General features: G+C 42.1%; 1 protein-coding gene across 1 annotated transcript in view; it reads left to right on the top strand.

Moving 5' to 3' along the window:
* Positions 1-688: 688 nt before the first annotated feature.
* FCRL5 (Fc receptor-like 5) overlaps positions 689-19333 on the top strand; it is a 37772-nt gene continuing 19127 nt past the window's right edge. Inside the window, exons 1-8 of the mRNA XM_011969336.1 lie at positions 689-883; positions 3708-3728; positions 4936-5190; positions 6708-6959; positions 7240-7521; positions 8649-8927; positions 12434-12712; positions 15867-16145. Coding sequence (XP_011824726.1) covers positions 706-883; positions 3708-3728; positions 4936-5190; positions 6708-6959; positions 7240-7521; positions 8649-8927; positions 12434-12712; positions 15867-16145 — 1825 coding nt within the window. The 5' untranslated portion in view covers positions 689-705. The remainder of the gene's footprint in view (positions 884-3707; positions 3729-4935; positions 5191-6707; positions 6960-7239; positions 7522-8648; positions 8928-12433; positions 12713-15866; positions 16146-19333) is intronic.

Below are 19333 nucleotides of genomic sequence, written 5' to 3'. Positions count from 1 at the left end.
GAGAGAAAGGGTGGGAAATTATTTGAAAGAAAGAAACTGGCACTCCTCATGGCAGTTGATGTCTTAGGAACTTCTGTTGATCCGTATACCAGGATGGAAACTTGACTTTTAGAAAATCAGAAGAGCTATACATTCACATGGTAATTTTTTTAAAAAAATCAAACAGTACAGAAATACATAAAATAAATTGTCTTCTTCCCACCTATTGCTCCTCAAACATAATCAGTATTATTCTGTGTACGTTCCAGGAAAAAAAAAGTATACTTAAAAGAGTTGATGTACACATATACCCTATTTTTCATATTTACCCAATGGGATAATACTACAAAACCAATCTATATCTCACTTTTATTCTCTTCACATCAAACAAGGTGGTCTCGTCTTCTTGGCATGTTCAGATTTACCTTATTCTTTAATGATTGCTTGTCATTGTACGGAAGAATCAGAATATTCTTAAACAGTCTCCATATTGTGGTTTTTTGTTTTGTTTCCAGTGTTTAGGCAATAATGAATGCTACAATAAACGTTCTTATAGAACTCTCTTCAGATACTTCCTTCAGGGTAATTTCCCAATAGCAAAAATGTAGGGTCAAGGGTATTTGATTTTTTAAAACCTTAACTTTTTTTTTTCTTTGATCATCGGACAGGAAACTCTGATTAGTAGCTGAAGATGGGTATTCCCACTTCCTTTTTTCTAATTCACTAATGTATTCTGCTGTTTTTGAGAGCACAACTTCTCGGATGTGCTCCTTGGAGCTGGTGTGCAGTGTCCTGACTGTAAGATCAAGTTCAAACCTGTTATTCCTGAGAAAACTTCTCTTTTCATCTCAGCCCTTGGTGGTCCAGGTCTTCATGCTGCTGTGGGTGATATTACTGGTCCTGGGTGAGTAAAAGGGCTCACGGTGGGACCTGGGTGGGGTCGGGACAGCTTCTCTCTCTACCACAGGCCTGGTCCTTTCTTCGACACAGCCCCTGCTGAGAGAATTTTTCCTACGTTAGGAGACTGTGTTTTTGAACTTGACTCTGCAGCTCAGGGCTTTCTCTTGAGGCTGAAGAAAATGGCCACAGCTGGAAGGAATTTTCAGTCTTACAGAGTAGGAAGCCACAGTAACCACGACAGTTAAAATTTCATTTTTTTTTCTTTAAAAAGAACTTCATGAAGTCCAGAAAATGTTTCATGTTTGTTTGTTTATATCGTCTTATTCATAGAAGAGCCCACTGTCCTCTCTGTAGAGGAGATGTATTTACTCCTTGTATGACAAGGCCAGATGCTGGTCCCGAGCATGAGAGGGCAAGATTTCTAACAAGAAAGACAGCTCTTTCTCTTGCACATAATTGCAAAACACTGCAGCAATGGGTTAAGAATATGGTGTGGAAGAGAGGGGTAGGTGGACAAAGCAAGGACAAGTCTAAAGCACATGACTTTCTCTTTGTCCCTGTGGGTGTGTATAAGTCTCTATCAACGCGTATGTGCAAACTGGTTGATTTTTACTAACGTTTAAATATTAGAATTAAATATGCTTATTTAGTTGTTCAGCAAATGTGTTTAGTCATATCTATGCACAGTATTGTACCAGGTGCTGAACAATGAGAGTCCATAGGAGACACTATGTCTGTGTTCTGGAAAGTCATGACATAGAAGGGCTCCCAGCAAGGCCAATGTACTTTCAAGCAGCTATGCAACAAGATCCCAGTTAAGTAATTGTCCTGGCAAAGTTACCAATGAATGCTGTAGGCAGATAATAAACTGTATTCAAAATAGCTAGTGAAGACTTCATGAAACTTAGAGGTGAGTAGGAGCTAGAGGAGCAGAAATGGAGCAGGCATGATATAAGAAACGAGGACCCCAAAGTTGGAAGGTGCATGGACTATAACTCCTGAAGTAGGAACACATCTCAATTATGGCCCCACACATTGTGAGTAATGGCCAGGTCCTGAGCATGAGAGGGCAAAGTTTATAACATGGGCTCTGGGGTCAAACAGGATCTAGGTTCAAAACTTCATCCCACCACCTACTGGCTACCAGATTCCTGGTTTACAAAATGGGGTTAATCCTAGCACTTACCTCATAGGGTTATTGACATGGTTATATGAAATAACCTATGTAAATGCAGACCATATAGAAACTACTCACAAAAATATTAGCTTCATTTAAAACAATGCAAAGACCAAAGAAGCCAAAATATTCAGGTGAATGGTGAATAATTTGTTGTTCTCAGTAAAACACTTAAGTTTGGATAAGTCTCCAACAGCCTCATGTGGACGGGGATGACGTGTCTCTCACACACTTCTGGATTTCTATTGCCTTGCTCTGGAGCATGATTGGCATTCCAAAATTCTGTTGAATAAATAAATCAACCCATATGCAGAATATCTATTCAATTGATAAACATGCCAGTTTTGTGTCCTCTCTCTCTTCATTACCCATTTCTCAAATCTCTATTCTTCTACCTCTATATTATTAACCTAGTTCTTTAATTAATTCATTATACAACAAAAATATATTTAGTGAATATTAAAGGAACATCTTTTATATGCCAGTCACTGTTATAGGTCTTGGAGGATATATGGTGAACATAAGAAAAGTCCTAGATCTCATAGAGTTTGCATTATAGAGAAGGGAATATAAACAAGCAGATAATGAAGATAATTTTGGAAAAACACTCTGAAAAAAATTACACATTACCATCTCTTGGGCTGAGTGTCAGGTCTAAATAATCTGAGCCTCAGTTTATTGTTTAAAAATTAGGCATGATGATAATGAGCCCTTGGATTCAATGATCTCATGAAAAGAGTATAGCCTGGAGTCTGGTGCCCAAGGGAGGCTTAATTCGCATCCATAATCTTGCCCTGCCTTCTAATCAGTCTCCCTACTTCATATTATCCCATTAAATTCTGTCCACTGGCAGAGTTCTCCATCAAAGTTTCAAATTCTAACCTTGTCAATCTCCTCCTTGAAACCATTGCATGACTCCTTATGACTTTTATAATAAAATTAGAACCACTTACTCAGGCCCTGCATGCTTCTCTTATCTTATTTCTCCCAACCCTCCCAACTCCTGAGCGCCAATGTCATTTCTCCACCTCTGTGCCCTTTCTACTTTGATTACCCTCCGCATTGCCTCTTACCACACACAAATGCTAACATCCACCTGCAGACTCATGCTCTCACTCACAGTTTTGTGAAGTATCATCTCCTTCAGGTACCTTCAAGGATCCACCTATCCTGTTCAACACATGTACACACAAACACACACTCTACACACACACACATATATCCTACACACGGGGCTAGGTGGCCCTTCTGCCCCCAACATACCCCATGTGTATTTCTATTATTGTACTTACACCCTGTGTTATATTATTTTAAATCGTGTTTCTGTTTTTCCACTAGTCAACTTCTTGATGGCAGATATCATTTTTAAAATACATTGTAAAAGTCCAAATACCATGCCATCTATATGTATATAATGTATGTGTATATATATATGTGTGTGTATATATATCTGTATAGATGTGTGTATATATTTTTGTATATATGTGTGTGTGTATATATCTGTATACACACTTGATGAATAATTATTAGAGTTTTTAAATGAATTTTTTAAAGGGACAAGTAATACCTGCATGGGTTTAAAAAAGGGAATTATCTTCTTCAAACAAAATAATCATGGTTCTGTGCTCATCTCTGGCTCTTATTTTTGCAGCTCCTGTCAGTGGACAGTTTGGTGAGTTCTCCTGTCTTTGTCTCTTCAGCGTCTCTGGTTGAGTGTCTCTTCCTAATCAATAGAGAACATTTGTGATGGCTGCCTGAGATCTCTAATATCTCCTGCTTTCTCACTGAGGTCTGCAGGGATTTGAAAGTGATGCCTGGTTTTTTGGCATCTCCCAAGGGCCAGGAGAGCTCCATGGTCACCCTCTGACCCTCCCGGGGGGAAGGGGTGAATGCCCAAGCAGCTCCCGGCCTTTGCTAAGCCCTGCATTTACTGTTATTGCCAACAGATCCCATTTAGCCAGGCAGGACATCTTCAACTCCATGGCAAGTGTGCTGGACTCAGGATAGGATCCTCTCCCATCAGCAAGCCAGAAAAATCCCCAAAAATATCCCACTGTGCTGATGCCAGCAGGAATGCTGCATTCTCTGCAGCTTTGGAGTAAAATCCTCCTGGACATCCAACAACTGGGCCCTTACAAAAAAGAAAGGCACAGAAAGGGGAGAGAGGGGAGAAGACAAGTTATCTGCATCCTACATTTAATTAGTTCTGGCTCTTACTGCCATTCCTTTGGCTCAGAGTGGATAATTGAGAACCCAGGAGTAGCAAGAACCCTCTACATCCCCTCTCCTTGTCCAAATCAGTGGTCCCAGCTGTAACCTTGTCCTAGTCACCTCTGGATGCCAGTGAGTGACTTGCCCCTTCCTTGCTCTGCCACAATTAGCTATGATGGGGTTCTTCTGGGCATTTGAATCACCATCTACAAAATGAAGATGTTAGGTAAGTTGAGCACTCAAGGTTTTCTCAGGGAAAAATCCTAAGATAATATGATTTATTCTCTTAGGGAAAGTGCAAAATTGTGATTTTAACATCACCTTTGGAGTTTCTTATGAGTGTTTGAACATGATGAAATGGCAGCGCAGCATTGATTTTCTCTGGGACCCACTTCCATGTAAGGCTACTTAACTGTGATATTTGACGGTGAATCCTGCTGGTGTCACCCTTCTGAAATCATTTTGCCCATTGCCATCCCCTGGGCAATTTCTCCCTTGGGTGAGATGAGGGCCACTGGCTGACAGGGAGCTTTGAGCTATCAGTGACTCTCCCCGTGGACCTCTTTCAGATCCTCCAAACCCAGGTCCTTCAGGCTATGCAGCAAGAGGCCCTGAGGCTGGGCCTGCAGGTGCCTCCACCTCAGACTCCTTTTCTCTTTCCTCTTCAGCAAGGACATACAAGTCCATTATTTTCCTCCAGCCTCCATGGACCACAGTCTTCCGAGGAGAGAGAGTGAATCTGACTTGCAAGGGATTTGGCCTCTACTCATCACAAAAAACAAAATGGTACTATCGGTACCTTGGGAAAGAAATATCAAGAGAAACCAAAAAAAATACCCTTCAGGTTCAGGAATCTGGAGAGTACAGATGCCAGGCCCAGGGCTCCACTCTCAGTAGCCCTGTGTACTTGGACTTTTCTTCAGGTGAGAGAGCATGAAAGATGCACCAACTTTAGAAATCAATTCAGCGCATGTTTCTCTCTAGCTGTTATTACTGTTTCCCTCAGACCCTTCATGAGTGGACAATTTTATTTCACACTATGGTAAGACAGGGAGAGAGTAAAAAGCTCAGAATACAACCAGACAGGGAATGGAATTAGCTGCTTAATTTTAAACATTCAAATGAATAAAATTTTTACTTGAGTAGATTAATGTCTCTGCACCTGTGATTCTTGAAGTTTGATTTGAGTGAGAAAGCCTGGGCAGCTTATCAATCATACAGACACTCAGGACCTACCTATGCTTATTCAATCAAAATCTATAGAAGTGAGGTCCATTAATTTGCATTTTTTACAAGGTTCTCGGGTACCAGAAAGCCTGAGGACTAATTTATTTGAATGGTTCCTGAATAGTTTTTTGGTTTTGTTTTGTTTTGTTTTGTTTTTTGAGATGGACTCTCGCTCTGTCACCCAGGCTGGAGTGCAGTGGCGTTATCTCGGCTCACTGCAACTTCCGTCTCCCGGGTTCAAGCAATTCTCCCACCTCAGTATCCCTGGTAAGTAGGACTACAAGAGCCCGCCATCAGGCCTGGCTAATTTTTGTATTCTTAGTAGAGATGGGGTTTCCTCATGCTGCCCAGGCTAATGCTGAACTCCTGGGCTCAAGTGATCTGCTCACCTGGGCCTCTCAAAGTGCTGGGATTACAGGTATGAGCAACAGCACCCGGCCTCTGTGTATAGTTTTAAGCCATATTATTTACTTGGAATAATAAGTGGCAGGAGAATTGTTCATACTTATGGGTACATAATGCATAGGTAGATAAATATACAGAGAAAGAAATATAAAGGAAGAGACATTTACTTTTTTGTCCTAAAGCCACGTGTTTTGAAGTTGAAGTTATATCATTTTTTAAGGTAGTGGGAGCAGTGTACCAGCAAGGAATAAATAAAATGCTTATACTCTTTGATTTAACAATCCCTCTCTTAAGAATTTACCTACTGAAACAATCATAGATGTACACCCCTGAAAATGGCAGACCTTGACATGGTTTAAAAAAAGAACAGTCATTAAAGAAATTACATTACTGCCAGTGAAGGAAAACTTTATGAACATTAAAAATCAGGTTCAATAATGATACTAATGACATGGGAAAGTGTTCATAGCATAGTAAGTGAAAGTTGTCAAATCTACAAATATTATTATTATTCCATAAAATAAATACACATGAGCTCTCAAGTACTTGAAAGTGGAAGAGAAAGCTGGAAAAACATATGCCAAAATGTGGGTGGTGAGATGATAGGTGATTTTACCTACATTTCTGCTTTTCACTTTTCTCGAGGTGTATGTGTTCATTTCTAAATCAGAAAAAAAGAAGTGATAATTATTTTAAGAGTTCTTTTTCCCAACCCATTTTTTTAAAAATAAAATCTTCTTGGAAAAACAATGAAAAGAAAGGGGAAACAATGGGATGCACCAAATAACTACTGTTGTGTTTCTCATAGCTTCGCTGATCCTGCAAGCTCCACTTTCTGTGTTTGAAGGAGACTCTGTGGTTCTGAGGTGCCGGGCAAAGGCGGAAGTAACACTGACGACTACTATTTACAAGAATGAAAATGTCCTGGCATTTCTTAATAAAACAACTGACTTCCATATTTCTCATGCAAGTCTCAAGGACAATGGTGCATATCGCTGTACTGGATATAAGGAAACTTGTTGCCTTGTTTCTTCCAACACAGTCAAAATCCAAGTCCAAGGTAAGGCATTATTTTGTGAAGTGAGTTGGTCAAAAGGAGACTCCTTGGGGTCACAGAGATAGAACAGGAGGAAAAGGGTGGACTGGAATACCACTAAACTACAGGCCACATGCCTGCAAGGACCAGAGCAAGTATAGTAGTGCTTTGGGCTGAAGGAAGCTAGGGATCAATGGCATCCCTTTCTTTGCCTGCTTTTGGATGTGCTGCTGCTTGAAGTTTGTTTTTCTCCAAAGCACTTCCAGCCTCATTGCTCTAGGACTGTTGTGATTCTTCTCTCTAGAGTCATTTACACGTCCAGTGTTGAGAGTCAGCTCCTTCCAGCCCATCAGCGGGAGCCCAGTGACCCTGACCTGTGAGACCCAGCTCTCTCTAGAGAGGTCAGATGTCCAGCTCCAGTTCTGCTTCTTCAGAGATGACCAGATGCTGGGATCAGGCTGGAGCCTCTCCTCGAAGTTCCAGATTACTGCCATGTGGAGTAAAGATTCAGGATCCTACTGGTGTAAGGCAGCAATGCGTTATAACACCACATCTAACAGCTTGAGATCCTGGATACAGGTGCTGAGTAAGTGTTGGTGGAATCTGAGATTTGCTGCAGAGAGGGCTGGAAAAGTGGGACAGAGCTGCATATCAGCTTGGGTCACCAGTCTCTATAGAAAAAACTCGTACGTGTGAGAATGGGAGTTGTGCAAGCAAAGAGACCTTTACTCTTATGGACATCTTAGAAGAGTTTAGACCCAGGAAAATCCAAGAAAAGAAAGGTCTATTTTTTTTTTTCTTTCAATGCCATTAAATACAAGTCTTTCTTTTCTCTCACAGGCCTCTCTTCCCTGACATCATTTTTTTTTTCTTCTAGGCCCATAGGGATAAGCCATGGGCTGTGGCATAGCTCTCTGACTCTGGGGTACAGAGGGATCTGTTGTCCCAATTAACATTACTTATTGACAATAACCAATGTGAAAATTTCTGTAGGATACAAAGACAGGTTGCAACATCATAGTTACTCCAAATATGTAATTCTGGAGGTTTACCATTCCCTAGTTATGAGTATAAATATGTACCCCAGATTACATCACCTCCCTTACTAGTATACAGCACCATCCTTCCCCCAAAGCTATTGTGGTAGTTACAGTGATGAGGGAAAAACAGCTTCTGTAGAGCCCTGTGTCACCCCTCCACTCATGGCAAACTCCAGGCTCACTTCTAAGGAGACAATGTGATCATCACCAGAGTAGGAGTCAGGACACCAACTCTGGCCCTGGCTGACCCTGAAAACAGCCTACACAGGCAGGTCTCCTCATCTCTCTCTGACTCAGTTTTCTCACCTGTAAATAAAGAATGTCAGTCTGGGCCAAGGGAGAGAGTAGGAGCAGGAGAAAAAGCTCTAGAAGACTATGCTAATCTTTAAGGAAAAACTACCAACGGCAAACAAATCCCTGAGGCCAATGCAAGTGAAGGAGAAATGAACAGGAATAGGAAAGAAGATTCATAATAATTGGGCACTCCAGGTGCAACGTTTCATAGTCATAGGGCAGAGGGAAGGAGCAAGAAGCAGGTGCAGGAAAGGGTGTGTGTTTCTGATGGCAGCAAGGTAAGGGTGGACACTGGAGATTGGGCATTTGCATTGGCCATGCCTTGGAATCTACAGTAAGAGGCAAAAGCAATTCTTGACTAATTTTTTCTCTTGATCAGTCCCCGCATCTCATCCTGTCCTCACTCTCAGCCCTGAAAAGGCTCTGAATTTTGAGGGAACCAAGGTGACACTTCACTGTGAAACCCAGGAAGATTCTCTGCGCACTTTGTATAAGTTTTATCGTGACGGTGTTCCCCTGAGGCACAAGTCAGTCCGCTGTGAAAAGGGAGCATCCATCAGCTTCTCACTGACTACAGAGCATTCAGGGAACTACTACTGCACAGCTGACAATGGCCATGGTGCCAAGCCCAGTGAGGCTGTAAGCCTGTCAGTCACAGGTAAGCCCTGGTTTCCTGCCAACCACCCACCCCTGGCCAAGAGTCCTGTCTCACCCCGCCCTTCAGAAATCAGCATGTACCTTCCAGTATCCTCGGTTTCTTTCTTGGGAAAACCTAATGTCCTCCTCCACTCTCTGGCTCACTGAACCAGCTGTCTGCCTCTTGAGTCTCGTTGCATTGCAATCTGGGTGTCTTCATACCCCTGCCTGATGGTGCAGTGGCTTTCTCTCCCCTGGTCACCAATTTCTGAGAAGCCAGGTGCTTTTCTTGTGCTTTCTACTTGTCCTCTTGCTCCCCAGATGCCTGATTTTCATTCACTATATTATTCTCAGTAAACACAGACTCAATTTCCAGGAGCACAGAGGTATCTCCTGTTCTGTTAATATCAGACATTAATCAATAAACCAGAGGCAAAGACAGGTAAGACACAAAGACAAGTCTCTGGATCATAGTTAACCCAGCATGTCCTTCTTGCTCAAGCCTTTTTTGGAGTTGATTGGGCAGTAGGTAAGAAAGGCACAGGCAATGGTGGGTTTGGGGCAGGCCAGGAGAAAGTTTCACCTCTGCTTGCTTGGCTTAATGCCCTCAGAGCTATTCAGGTACCAATTCAGCTGCCAATGAGTTATGACATCAAAAGGTTTCCATTGAGCTTTGAATCTCAGTTTTGAACCATCCATGCATGACTGAATGCCAGGTCCAATGTTGAAGGAGATAGTGTGATTTGGGCCTATACTGGTGACAGAGAGTCCAGTCTTGGTTGGGCCTGGAAGCAACATCAGTTTTCTCTCCTGTAAAACAATAATACCAGCTTGGAAGACAAGCAAGAATCCAGTGCCTCCCACAGGGATGTGTGAGATCATAAAGGAGAGGACCAGGGAACCCAGGGGGAGATATCAAATGACACAGAAAGAGAACAGTGTCCCTGACATTCAGAGGCCCAAGGAAAGTGGAGACAGTGACATCATGATCAAACATGCTCAGAGCTGTATCAAATTCTATTCAATGATTCATTCCTTCACCTAATAAATACTGATTGCATATATTCCATGAACCAGACTGTACTGACATCTAAGGATGCATCTGAGAGTATACTAACCTGGCCCTGCCCACACAGTTGGTAGAGGCTAATAGCAAATGCAAACAAGTAATAGAGAAAACATCAACCTGAGGATAGAAGTACCTGGTGGCCACAGGAGCAGATGGAAAGTCATGCCAATCTGAGTTGGGAAGTTAGAACATATTTCTTAGAAGAACTCATGTGTGAGTTGAGACCTGAGGATGAGTGGGAACATTTCAGGAGAAGAAGATTGTGGTGAGGGAGGGAGGGCATGATCCAGGAACTGGAGGGACAGTCGGCTCTTGGTGACTCTAGCACAGACTGAACAGTGGAGAAAGGTAGGATAAGGTTGCAGAGGAAGGTATGGTTAGACCATACTTAGCAGCAGAGTAAGGGCTTGGGCCATATTCTGCAGGGCAATCTGGGCTCCACGAATGGTTTAAATCTTGGGGAAAACCTCCCCAGCAGCACAGTGAGGAACGAGTCATAAAGCAGCCAGTTTGGGGAGCAGCCAGGAGTAAAGGGGAGGGTTCATCAAGAGAGTGTCCAGTTGGACAGCACTCCCAGGCCAGTCCCAGTGGAGGAGATGGGACTTGAGAAGTAAGGGCTCTGGCCGAGACAAGAGGCACTGTGAGAGTGTGCCCCACTGTCACCAAGGGCAGACTGTGTTCTAAGCAGAAGAGAGGGAGCCGGTTTGGATAAGGCAAAGCTGAGAGATGACGGAAGATAAAAACTGAGTCACATCCAGTGAATTTTACCACAAAGTACTCTTTGGCAGACGACAGAGTAGAATCAGAATACCTCAGTTTGACTGCTGCCTCTTCACTTACTAGCTGTGTGACTCACCCACTTGGGTCCTCAGCATCTTCATCTGTAAAATAGGGACAACAATTGTACCCACCTCAATGAATTGCTTTGATGATTAAATAAGTGTCTCTCTATATATCAATACTTACAAATTACATCCAACAAATATACACACACCAGAACTTAAAGACACCATAGTGTCATTATAACAAACATCTATTTTATTATTTTTATCATTATCACAATAATTATATTCAGAAACATGAAAATCCACTTTAGTAGTTTGTTGGGGATAAAATCCGAGTTGTAATGGACAAAACATGCATATGAGGTATGAGATAAAGAAGTAGAGATGTTAAAGGTAGGTCACTTCTTCCAGAAGACTGACCACAGAAAGGTGGAGAAACCGACTGTGAGGAACTTCAAATGCAAATGGGGTTGTTTTTCTATTGTCTGATGTTTTTTTTTTTTAACATGGAGTGGGTTAAACACATGCAAATGGTGTTTGCAAGAAGCCAGTAGAGGTAAGAATGCTTTATCTAGGACAGAGGCAGGTGTGCACAGGATGAAGAGTCAGAAGAAAATCCCCCTAGGCAGGCCAAGGAGGGCTCTTCCATGGTCTCAGGGCACAGGACGGAGTGAGGAGCTGCTGTGGGTAAGGGTGTGGTTCCGCTCCTGGAAAGACAAGGAAATTCTTCTTTGAGAGCAACATCTCTGCACAAGAGAGGCAGATCATACAACAAGGGGAACTGGGAGAGGAGAAAAGACAAGAGGTCTGGTGGAAAAGGAAGAGACAGGGAATGACTAGCAAGAGGACAGGGGAGCCGGTGAGAGCAGCCTGGGAAGTGGCTGGGTCACCCTGTGGGTGGGTGGAGCCTGGAGACTGTGGACTGGAGACTGAACATCTGCACTGGCGAAATGTTGAATCTGTGAACCAAAACCTATCTGAGACAGGTCTCAATCAATTTGGATAGTATATTTTGCCATGGTTAAGGATATGTGCCCCGGATTCAGCTCCCTGCCTTCTCCAAAGATGATTTTGAGGGTTTCAATATTTAAAGGTGAAAGGTCAGATATTGGAGAAAAAGGAAGACATTTTTTAAAAAGTATGTGTAAATAACAGACAAACAGTTGCATTCTTTTGAGTCTTTGATCAGCCTTTAGCAGAATACACAATTTACATGTGAGAGAGGGGCAGAGAAATAGTCAATGCTGTCTTCCTCTAGCCCAGTGAGTCTGCATTTTTAAATCAGGGAAACAATCAGGTATGCATTTGTCTCCTACAAGCAGGGATGACTGAAAGTTCTGTCTTTTGTCCTGCACCTGTGAAAATCAGCTATCAATTTACATTGTTAGGGTAAAACAGAACCATTTAAAACAGAACCATTTTAGGGTAAAGATCTTGAGGCCCACAAAGAAATATTTCAGTGGACAAATTTTGAGGGAGGTATGTAGCTTTTAAAAAAGTCTTTGAAGTTATCTTATTAAGAAATAAAATAAAAGGCAGGTTTGCCTGAAACAGTTCTCAGCTTGACTTTTCCCTTTGGCTTAGTGATTTGGGGTTCCCAAGATTTATTTTCCTTTTACAAAATCTACAGCAAGCGACAGAAACAAATCTTGACTAATTTTTTCTCTCTCTCAGTCCCTGTGTCTCGCCCTGTCCTCACCCTCAGCTCTGCAGAGGACCTGATTTCTGAGGGAGCCAAGTTGACACTTCACTGTGAAGCCCAGAGAGGTTCACTCCCCATCGTGTACCAGTTTCATCATGAGGATGCCGCCCTGGGGAATAGGTCGGCCCACTCTGCAGGAGGAGTGGCCATCAGCTTCTCTCTGACTGCAGAGCATTCAGGGAACTACTACTGCACTGCTGACAATGGCTTTGGCCCCCAGCGCAGTGAGGCAGTGAGCCTCTCTGTCACTGGTAAGCCCTGGGTTCCTGCCAATCGCCCACCCCTGGCCGAGAGTCCTCTCTCACCCAGTCCTTCAGAAGTCAGCATGTACCTTCCGGTTTCCTCTGCTTCTTCTTTGGGACAACCTAATGTCCTCCTCCACTCTCTGGCTCGCTGAACCTGCTGTCCACCACTTTCAGCCTTGTCTCACTGCAGTCTGGGTGCCTTCCTACCCCTGCCTCATGATGCAGCAGCTTTTTTTTCCCTGCTCCTCAAATTCTGAGCAGTCAATTGCTTTTCTCGTGCTCTCCACTTGTCCTGTAGATCTGCCAGATGCCTGATTTTCATTTACTAAATTATTCTTAGTAGATATAGACTCAGACTCAGTTGCCAGGAGTACAGAAATGTCCCCTGTCTGGCTAATATCAGACATCAGTGAATAACCAGATGCAATATCATGTGAGACACAAAGACAAGTCACTGGATCATAGTTAACCCAACATGTCTCCCTTGCTCAAGCCTTTTTTACAGTTGATTGGGCAGTAGGTAAGAAAGGCACAGACCGCGGCAGGCTGGGAGCAGGCCAGGAGACAGCTTCACCTCCAGTTGCTTGGCTTAATGCCCTCACGGCTATTCAGGTAGCTGTCAAATAGTTATGACATCAAAAAGGTTTCCTTTGAGCTTTGGATCTCAATTTTGAACCATCCATGTGTGGCTAAATGGCCAGGTCCAATGGTGAAGGAGACAGTGTGATTTGGGCCTATACTGGAGACAGAGAGTCCAGTGTCTGTTGGGCCTGGAAGTGGCCTCAGTTTCCTCTCTTGTAAACCAATAATACCAGCTCAGAAGACAAGCAAGAATCCAGTCCCTCCCACAGGGATGTGTGAGATTATAAAGGAGAGGACCAGGGAACCCAGGAGGAGACATCAAATGACATAGAAAAAAAGCAATGTCCCTAACATTCAGAGTCCCAAGGAAAGTGGAGACAGTGACATCATGATCAAACACACTCAGAGATGTTTAAAGTCCTATTCAAAGACTCACTTCTTCACCTAATAAATACTGATTGCATCTATTCCATGGACCAGACTGTACTGACATCTAAGGATGCATCTAAGACTACACTAACCTGGTCCTGCCCACACAGTTCATAGGGGCTAATGGCAAAGGCAGACAAGTAATAGAGAAAACATCAACCTAAAGTTAGAAGCACCTGGTGGCTACAGGAGCAGATGGAAAGGCATGCCAATCCGAGTTGGGAAGTGAGAAAACAATTCTTGGAATTTGAGATAAGACCTGAAGGAGAAGGGTATTGTGGTGAGGGAGGGAGGACACTTTCCAAGAACTGGAGAGGGGTCAGTTCTTGATGACTGAAGAAGCATAGACAGAACAGTAGAGAAAGGAAGGACAAGGTTGGGGAAGACGACATCATTAGAACCTACTTAGAAGCAGAGTAAGGGCTTGGGTCATATTCTGCAGGGCAATCTGGGCTCTATGAAGGTTTTAAATGCTGGGGAAAACCACTCCAGCAGTACAGTGAGGATCGGGTCATACAGCAACCTGTTTGAGGAGCAGCCAGGAGTGAAGGAGAGGGCCCAACAAGGGAGTGTCCGGTTGGACAGAACCCCCAGTCTAGTCCCAGTAGAGGAGATGGGACATGAGAAGGAAGGCCTCTGGCCGAGGGAAAAGGCACTCACTATGAGAGTGTGCCCCACTGTCACTAAGGGTACAACATGTTCTAAGCACATGATAATGAGCCAGTTTGGATAAGGCAAAGCTAAGAGATGATGAAAGATAAAAACTGAGTCACAGCCGGGAGCAGTGGCTCGTGCCTGTAATTCCAGCACTTTGGGAGGCTGAAGGTGGGTAGATCACCTGAGGTCAGGAGTTTGAGACCAGCCTGGCCAACATGGTGAAATCCTGTGTCTACTAAAAATACAAAAATTAGCCAGATGTGGTGGTGGTTGCCTGTAATGCCAGCTACTTGGGAGGCTGAGGCAGGAGAATCGCTTGAATTCAGGAGGCAAAGTTTGCAGTGAGCTGAGATCATGCCACTGAACTCCAGCCTGGGCGACAGAGTGAGACTCCATCTCAAAACAAAACAAAACAACAAAACAAAACAAAAAAACTGAGTCACATCCAATTAATTTAGCCACAAAGTACTCTTTGGCAGGAGAACACAGACTAGAACCAGAATATCTGGGTTTGACTGCTGCCTCTTCACTTACTAGCTGTGTGACCCAACCACTCGTGCCTCAGTATTTTCATCTGTGAAATAGGGACAACAATAGTACCTACCTCACTGAATTGTTTTGATGATTAACTTAGTGTCTGTATACGTATAGATATTCACAAATTACATCTGACACATATACACACACCAGAACTTAAAGGCACTATAGTGTCATTATAATAAATATCTTTTTTATTTTTATCATTATCATCATTACTACATTCATAAACATGAAAAATCAACTCTAGTAGATTATTGTGGGTAAAAACTGAGTTGTAATGGACAAAATGTGCATATGAGATATGAGATAAAGAAGTAGGGATGATAAACGTAGGTCACTTCTTCCAGAAGACTGTCCACAGAAAAGTGGAGAAACCGACTGTGAGGAACTTCAATTGTAAATAAGGTTGTTTTTGTATTGTCTGATAGTTTTTCGTATATGGAGATAGTTAAACACATCAAAATGTAGTTTGGAAGAAGCCAATAGAGGTAAGGACTTCATGTCTAGGACAGAGGCAGGTGTGCACAGGTCAAGAGACGTAGGAAATTCCCCCTTGGAAAGGCCAGGCGTGGCTCTTCCATGGTTGCAGGGAAGCCTGCATGGTTGCAGGAAGAAGTGAGGAGCTGGTGCAAGTGAGTCTGGTGGTGGCAAGACAAGGAATTTCTTCCTTGAAAGCATCATCTCCTCTGCAAAAGGGAGGCAGATCACACTACAAGGGGGGCCATGAGAGAAGAAGAGACTATTGGTCTGCTGGAAAAATGAACAGATAGGGAAAGACCAGCATGGCACATAGGGGAACTGGTCAGAGAAGCCTGAGAAGTTGCTTGGCTGCTCTCCCGGTAGGCGAAGCCTGGAGACGCTGGACTGGAGACTGGGCATCTGCACTGGTCAAGTGTTGAAATCTACAGTAAGAGGCAAAAGAAACTCTTGACTCATTTTTTCTCTTCCTCAGTCCCCGTGTCTCGTCCTGTCCTCACCCTCAGCTCTGCTGAGGCCCTGACTTTTGAAGGAGCCACGGTGACACTTTACTGTGAGGTCCAGAGAGGTTCCCCACGAATCCTATACCAGTTTTATCATGAGGACGTGCCCCTGGGGAGCAACTCAACACCCTCTGTGGGAAAAGTGTCCTTCAGCTTCTCTCTGACTGCAGCACATTCAGGGAATTACTACTGCACAGCTGACAACGGCTTTGGTCCCCAGCGCAGTGAGGCGGTGAGCCTCTTTGTCACTGGTAAGTGCTGGGTTCCTGCCAATCACCCACCCCTGGCCGAGTTCTCTCTCACCCATTCCTTTAAAAATCTGTTTGCACTGTCCAGTTTCCTCCCCCAATCAACTTAATCCCCTTCTTGGCTTCCTCCTCAACTAACTAGCTGGGGTTCTCAGTCCTCATAAGTCCTGGCTCAGCCAGACCCCTAAAATAGCTCAGTAGATTCCCCAGCTTTTACCAAATGAATTTATTTATTGTGTTTTCTCCTCATTACTTGTATGTTCTAACAGTATGCTGATTTTTCTTGAGGCACAGAGCGTGTCCTACTTCTCCACTGACATTTACATATTAACTTAGCTACAAGCACAGTCTTGTAGGTAACTGTTGGTCAAGACCTTAAATTCTCCAAAGGATTTCCAATCTTATGGTAGATTTGGAGAAGTCTGCTTGTGAACAAAGGGGGAAATAGCTCCCTAGGAACCAGCTCCTCAAACTTCTGGAGTTTTTATGATCCCTTGTTTTCTAACCCGCTATAATCAGTATCATTTTATTGCATTATTTTAAAAAACTGTTGTTGAAGTATGACATATATTCAAGAAACGTGTGCAAATTATATGTGTATGATTTGGTGTCTTTTTAGGAGCTAAGCTGCTTCTGTTTTTACTTGAATCTTTGTGTAGTAGAAACTGGGGGAAAGTTTATTTTCTTTTCAGAGAATCAAAATGGTATGATAGAAAAATCTTGAGCCTGATGTGTCAGACATGCCCCTAGTATAACTTGCTGAGTAAAGAGGTTATTTTTAAAATGTAAATGTTCTGAGACTACTCCAAAGTCAGAGCCAAATCTATCTAGGAAGCTTCTAGGCTTCACGCATTCTGTATCCCATTACCATGTTTTTATCCATGTTTTACTTTCTTCTCATATTTAGCAGCATTTAAGCCTCTTTATTTTCTGTTTCTTCACTGTCACCCTTAATGCCAGTGGAATGTAAGCTTCATGAGAACAGAACTACATCCACCTTGGTCTCCACAACATCCCTGTGCCTACTCAGTGTTTGGAACACAGTAGGTCCTCAGTCAACATTTGTAATTTAGTGGACAGATGATATGACAGGATGGTAAGAGGGGATTTTTAAAAATCATCTAGCAAAGCCCAAGAGGAAAAAAATCAAAGCTATTTTAGAAATGAAATACAAATTTGAAGCAGTAAGACTAGAATGGATACCTTTGAAAACCTCTAATTGAATGAAGAATCAATCTGAGAAAACAATACAGAATGCAAAGTAGAAAGATACAGAAATAAAGACAAAAATTATAATATGGAAATCAGACAATGGAGCCCCCCAGTTATCCAGTTATGTCGATAATTAAAATGGAGACCTTCAGAAAATTGAACTGAAGGGTAAAATGAAACTCAAAGATGTGGTAGAAATGGTTGAGAAGTAAAGAAAACTTGAATATGTAGATCAGAACATACATGCTGATAAAGTTATTGACCTTTGAGGTTAAAAATATATTTATGTGTTTATGATTATGGGGAAAAAAGCAGTCATCTCAGAAAGAAAAATATCAAGTTAGTCTTAGATTTTGCAGAGCACTCAATACCAAAGAGAGAGGAGTGATGTCCAGACTTGGACCTCCGAGGGAGGAATAATAACTGAAAATTTTATATCAAATCAAAAAGGCATTGTCAAAAATACAAGGATTCAGGAAACTGACAATGCACTAAGCCTTCTGAAAAATCACCTAATGACAAAATTCAGCCCAACAAGATGTAAATGAAGATAAAGGACTCATAATGAGGAAACTGCACTATGACTTGTTCTCAACCCCAGTTGCACATTACACTCGTCAAAGACCTTTGTAAAAGACACATTACTAAGCCCCTCTCCAGACTAATTCAATTCAGGATCTCACAGATGGGGCCACAGAATCAATATTTTTTGACAAAACCACAGGTGAGAATATTGTGTGGACAAGATTGGAAACCACTGATTTAGATATAGAAACAAAGGCTAATCAACTGTGAGAATTATGGTCACAGAATAGAAAGTAACTATTATAAACACTGAAAATGTAAAAAAAAAAAAAATGTGACAAAGAAAAATCAGTTAGAGGAAGGAGAGGAAGTAAAGGAACAATCATTTTCTCATGATTATTATTATTTCAGAGTAAACTGAATTATTTCATAATTCAAATAGAACAGGCAGTTTTTAAAAATTAGTGACATTTCAAAATGTTCATTTTGTAAATCATTTCTGAATACTTTGTCAATAGTAACTCATCATTAATGGCTTATATTTCACTAAAATTCCATGGAAAACCAACTAGTAGCCTGTAGGGTCACATAGGATAGGACAAGTGAATTCTTTGGGTGAAGCAACCATAGATGTTAGGGCTGACCAAAAAATAAATAATAAAAATAAGCCTGTGCATTGATATGATCACAAATGATCAGGGAAAGAAGAAACAGAAACTCTCATACAAGAGAGTACAAGTTATTACAAGTGTAAATTGGTTCAACCTTTTCTTCTTAATTGACACATTGTAATTGTGTGTATTTATGGAAGTACAATTTGATGTTTTGATACACATACATGGTATTTAATGATCAAATTAGGATGTTTAATGTACCCATCATCTCATGCATTTATCATTTCTTTGGGATAAAAACATTCAAAAGCCTCTCTTCCAGCTTTTTTGTAATATATTGTAACTGACTGTTAACCATCATCACCCTACTGTCCAATAGAACAGAATTTATTCCTCTTGTCTAATTATAACTTTGTACCCGTTGAACAACTTCTCCCTATCCTCCTCTTCCCTCTCCCCTCCCCAGTCTCTGATAACCACAGTTCCACTCTCTGCTTCCATAATATCAACTTTGGTTTTTTTAGATTCAAAATATGAGTGAAATAATGCAGTATCGGTCTTTTCGTGCCTGCCTAATTTCATTAAATATGACATCCTCCAGGTCTTTTCATATTGCTGCAAATCACAGGATTTCATTATTTTTTATGGCTGAATACTATTCCATTGTGTATATATACCACATTTTATTTATCCATTCATCTGTTGGTGGACACTTAGATTGCTTGTATATCTTGGCTGTTGTGAATAGTGCTGCAACAAACTTGAGAGTGCAGATATCTCTTCAACATAGTGACTTTATTTCCCTTGAATATCCACCCAGCAGTGAAATTGCTGGATAAT

This window comes from Mandrillus leucophaeus, unplaced genomic scaffold, assembly GCF_000951045.1.
Source record: "Mandrillus leucophaeus isolate KB7577 unplaced genomic scaffold, Mleu.le_1.0 Scaffold885, whole genome shotgun sequence".
In the NCBI taxonomy this organism is placed as follows: Eukaryota; Metazoa; Chordata; class Mammalia; order Primates; family Cercopithecidae; genus Mandrillus; species Mandrillus leucophaeus.
The sequence above is the reverse complement of the archived record's forward strand: the minus strand, read 5'-3'. Positions and strand labels throughout refer to the sequence as shown.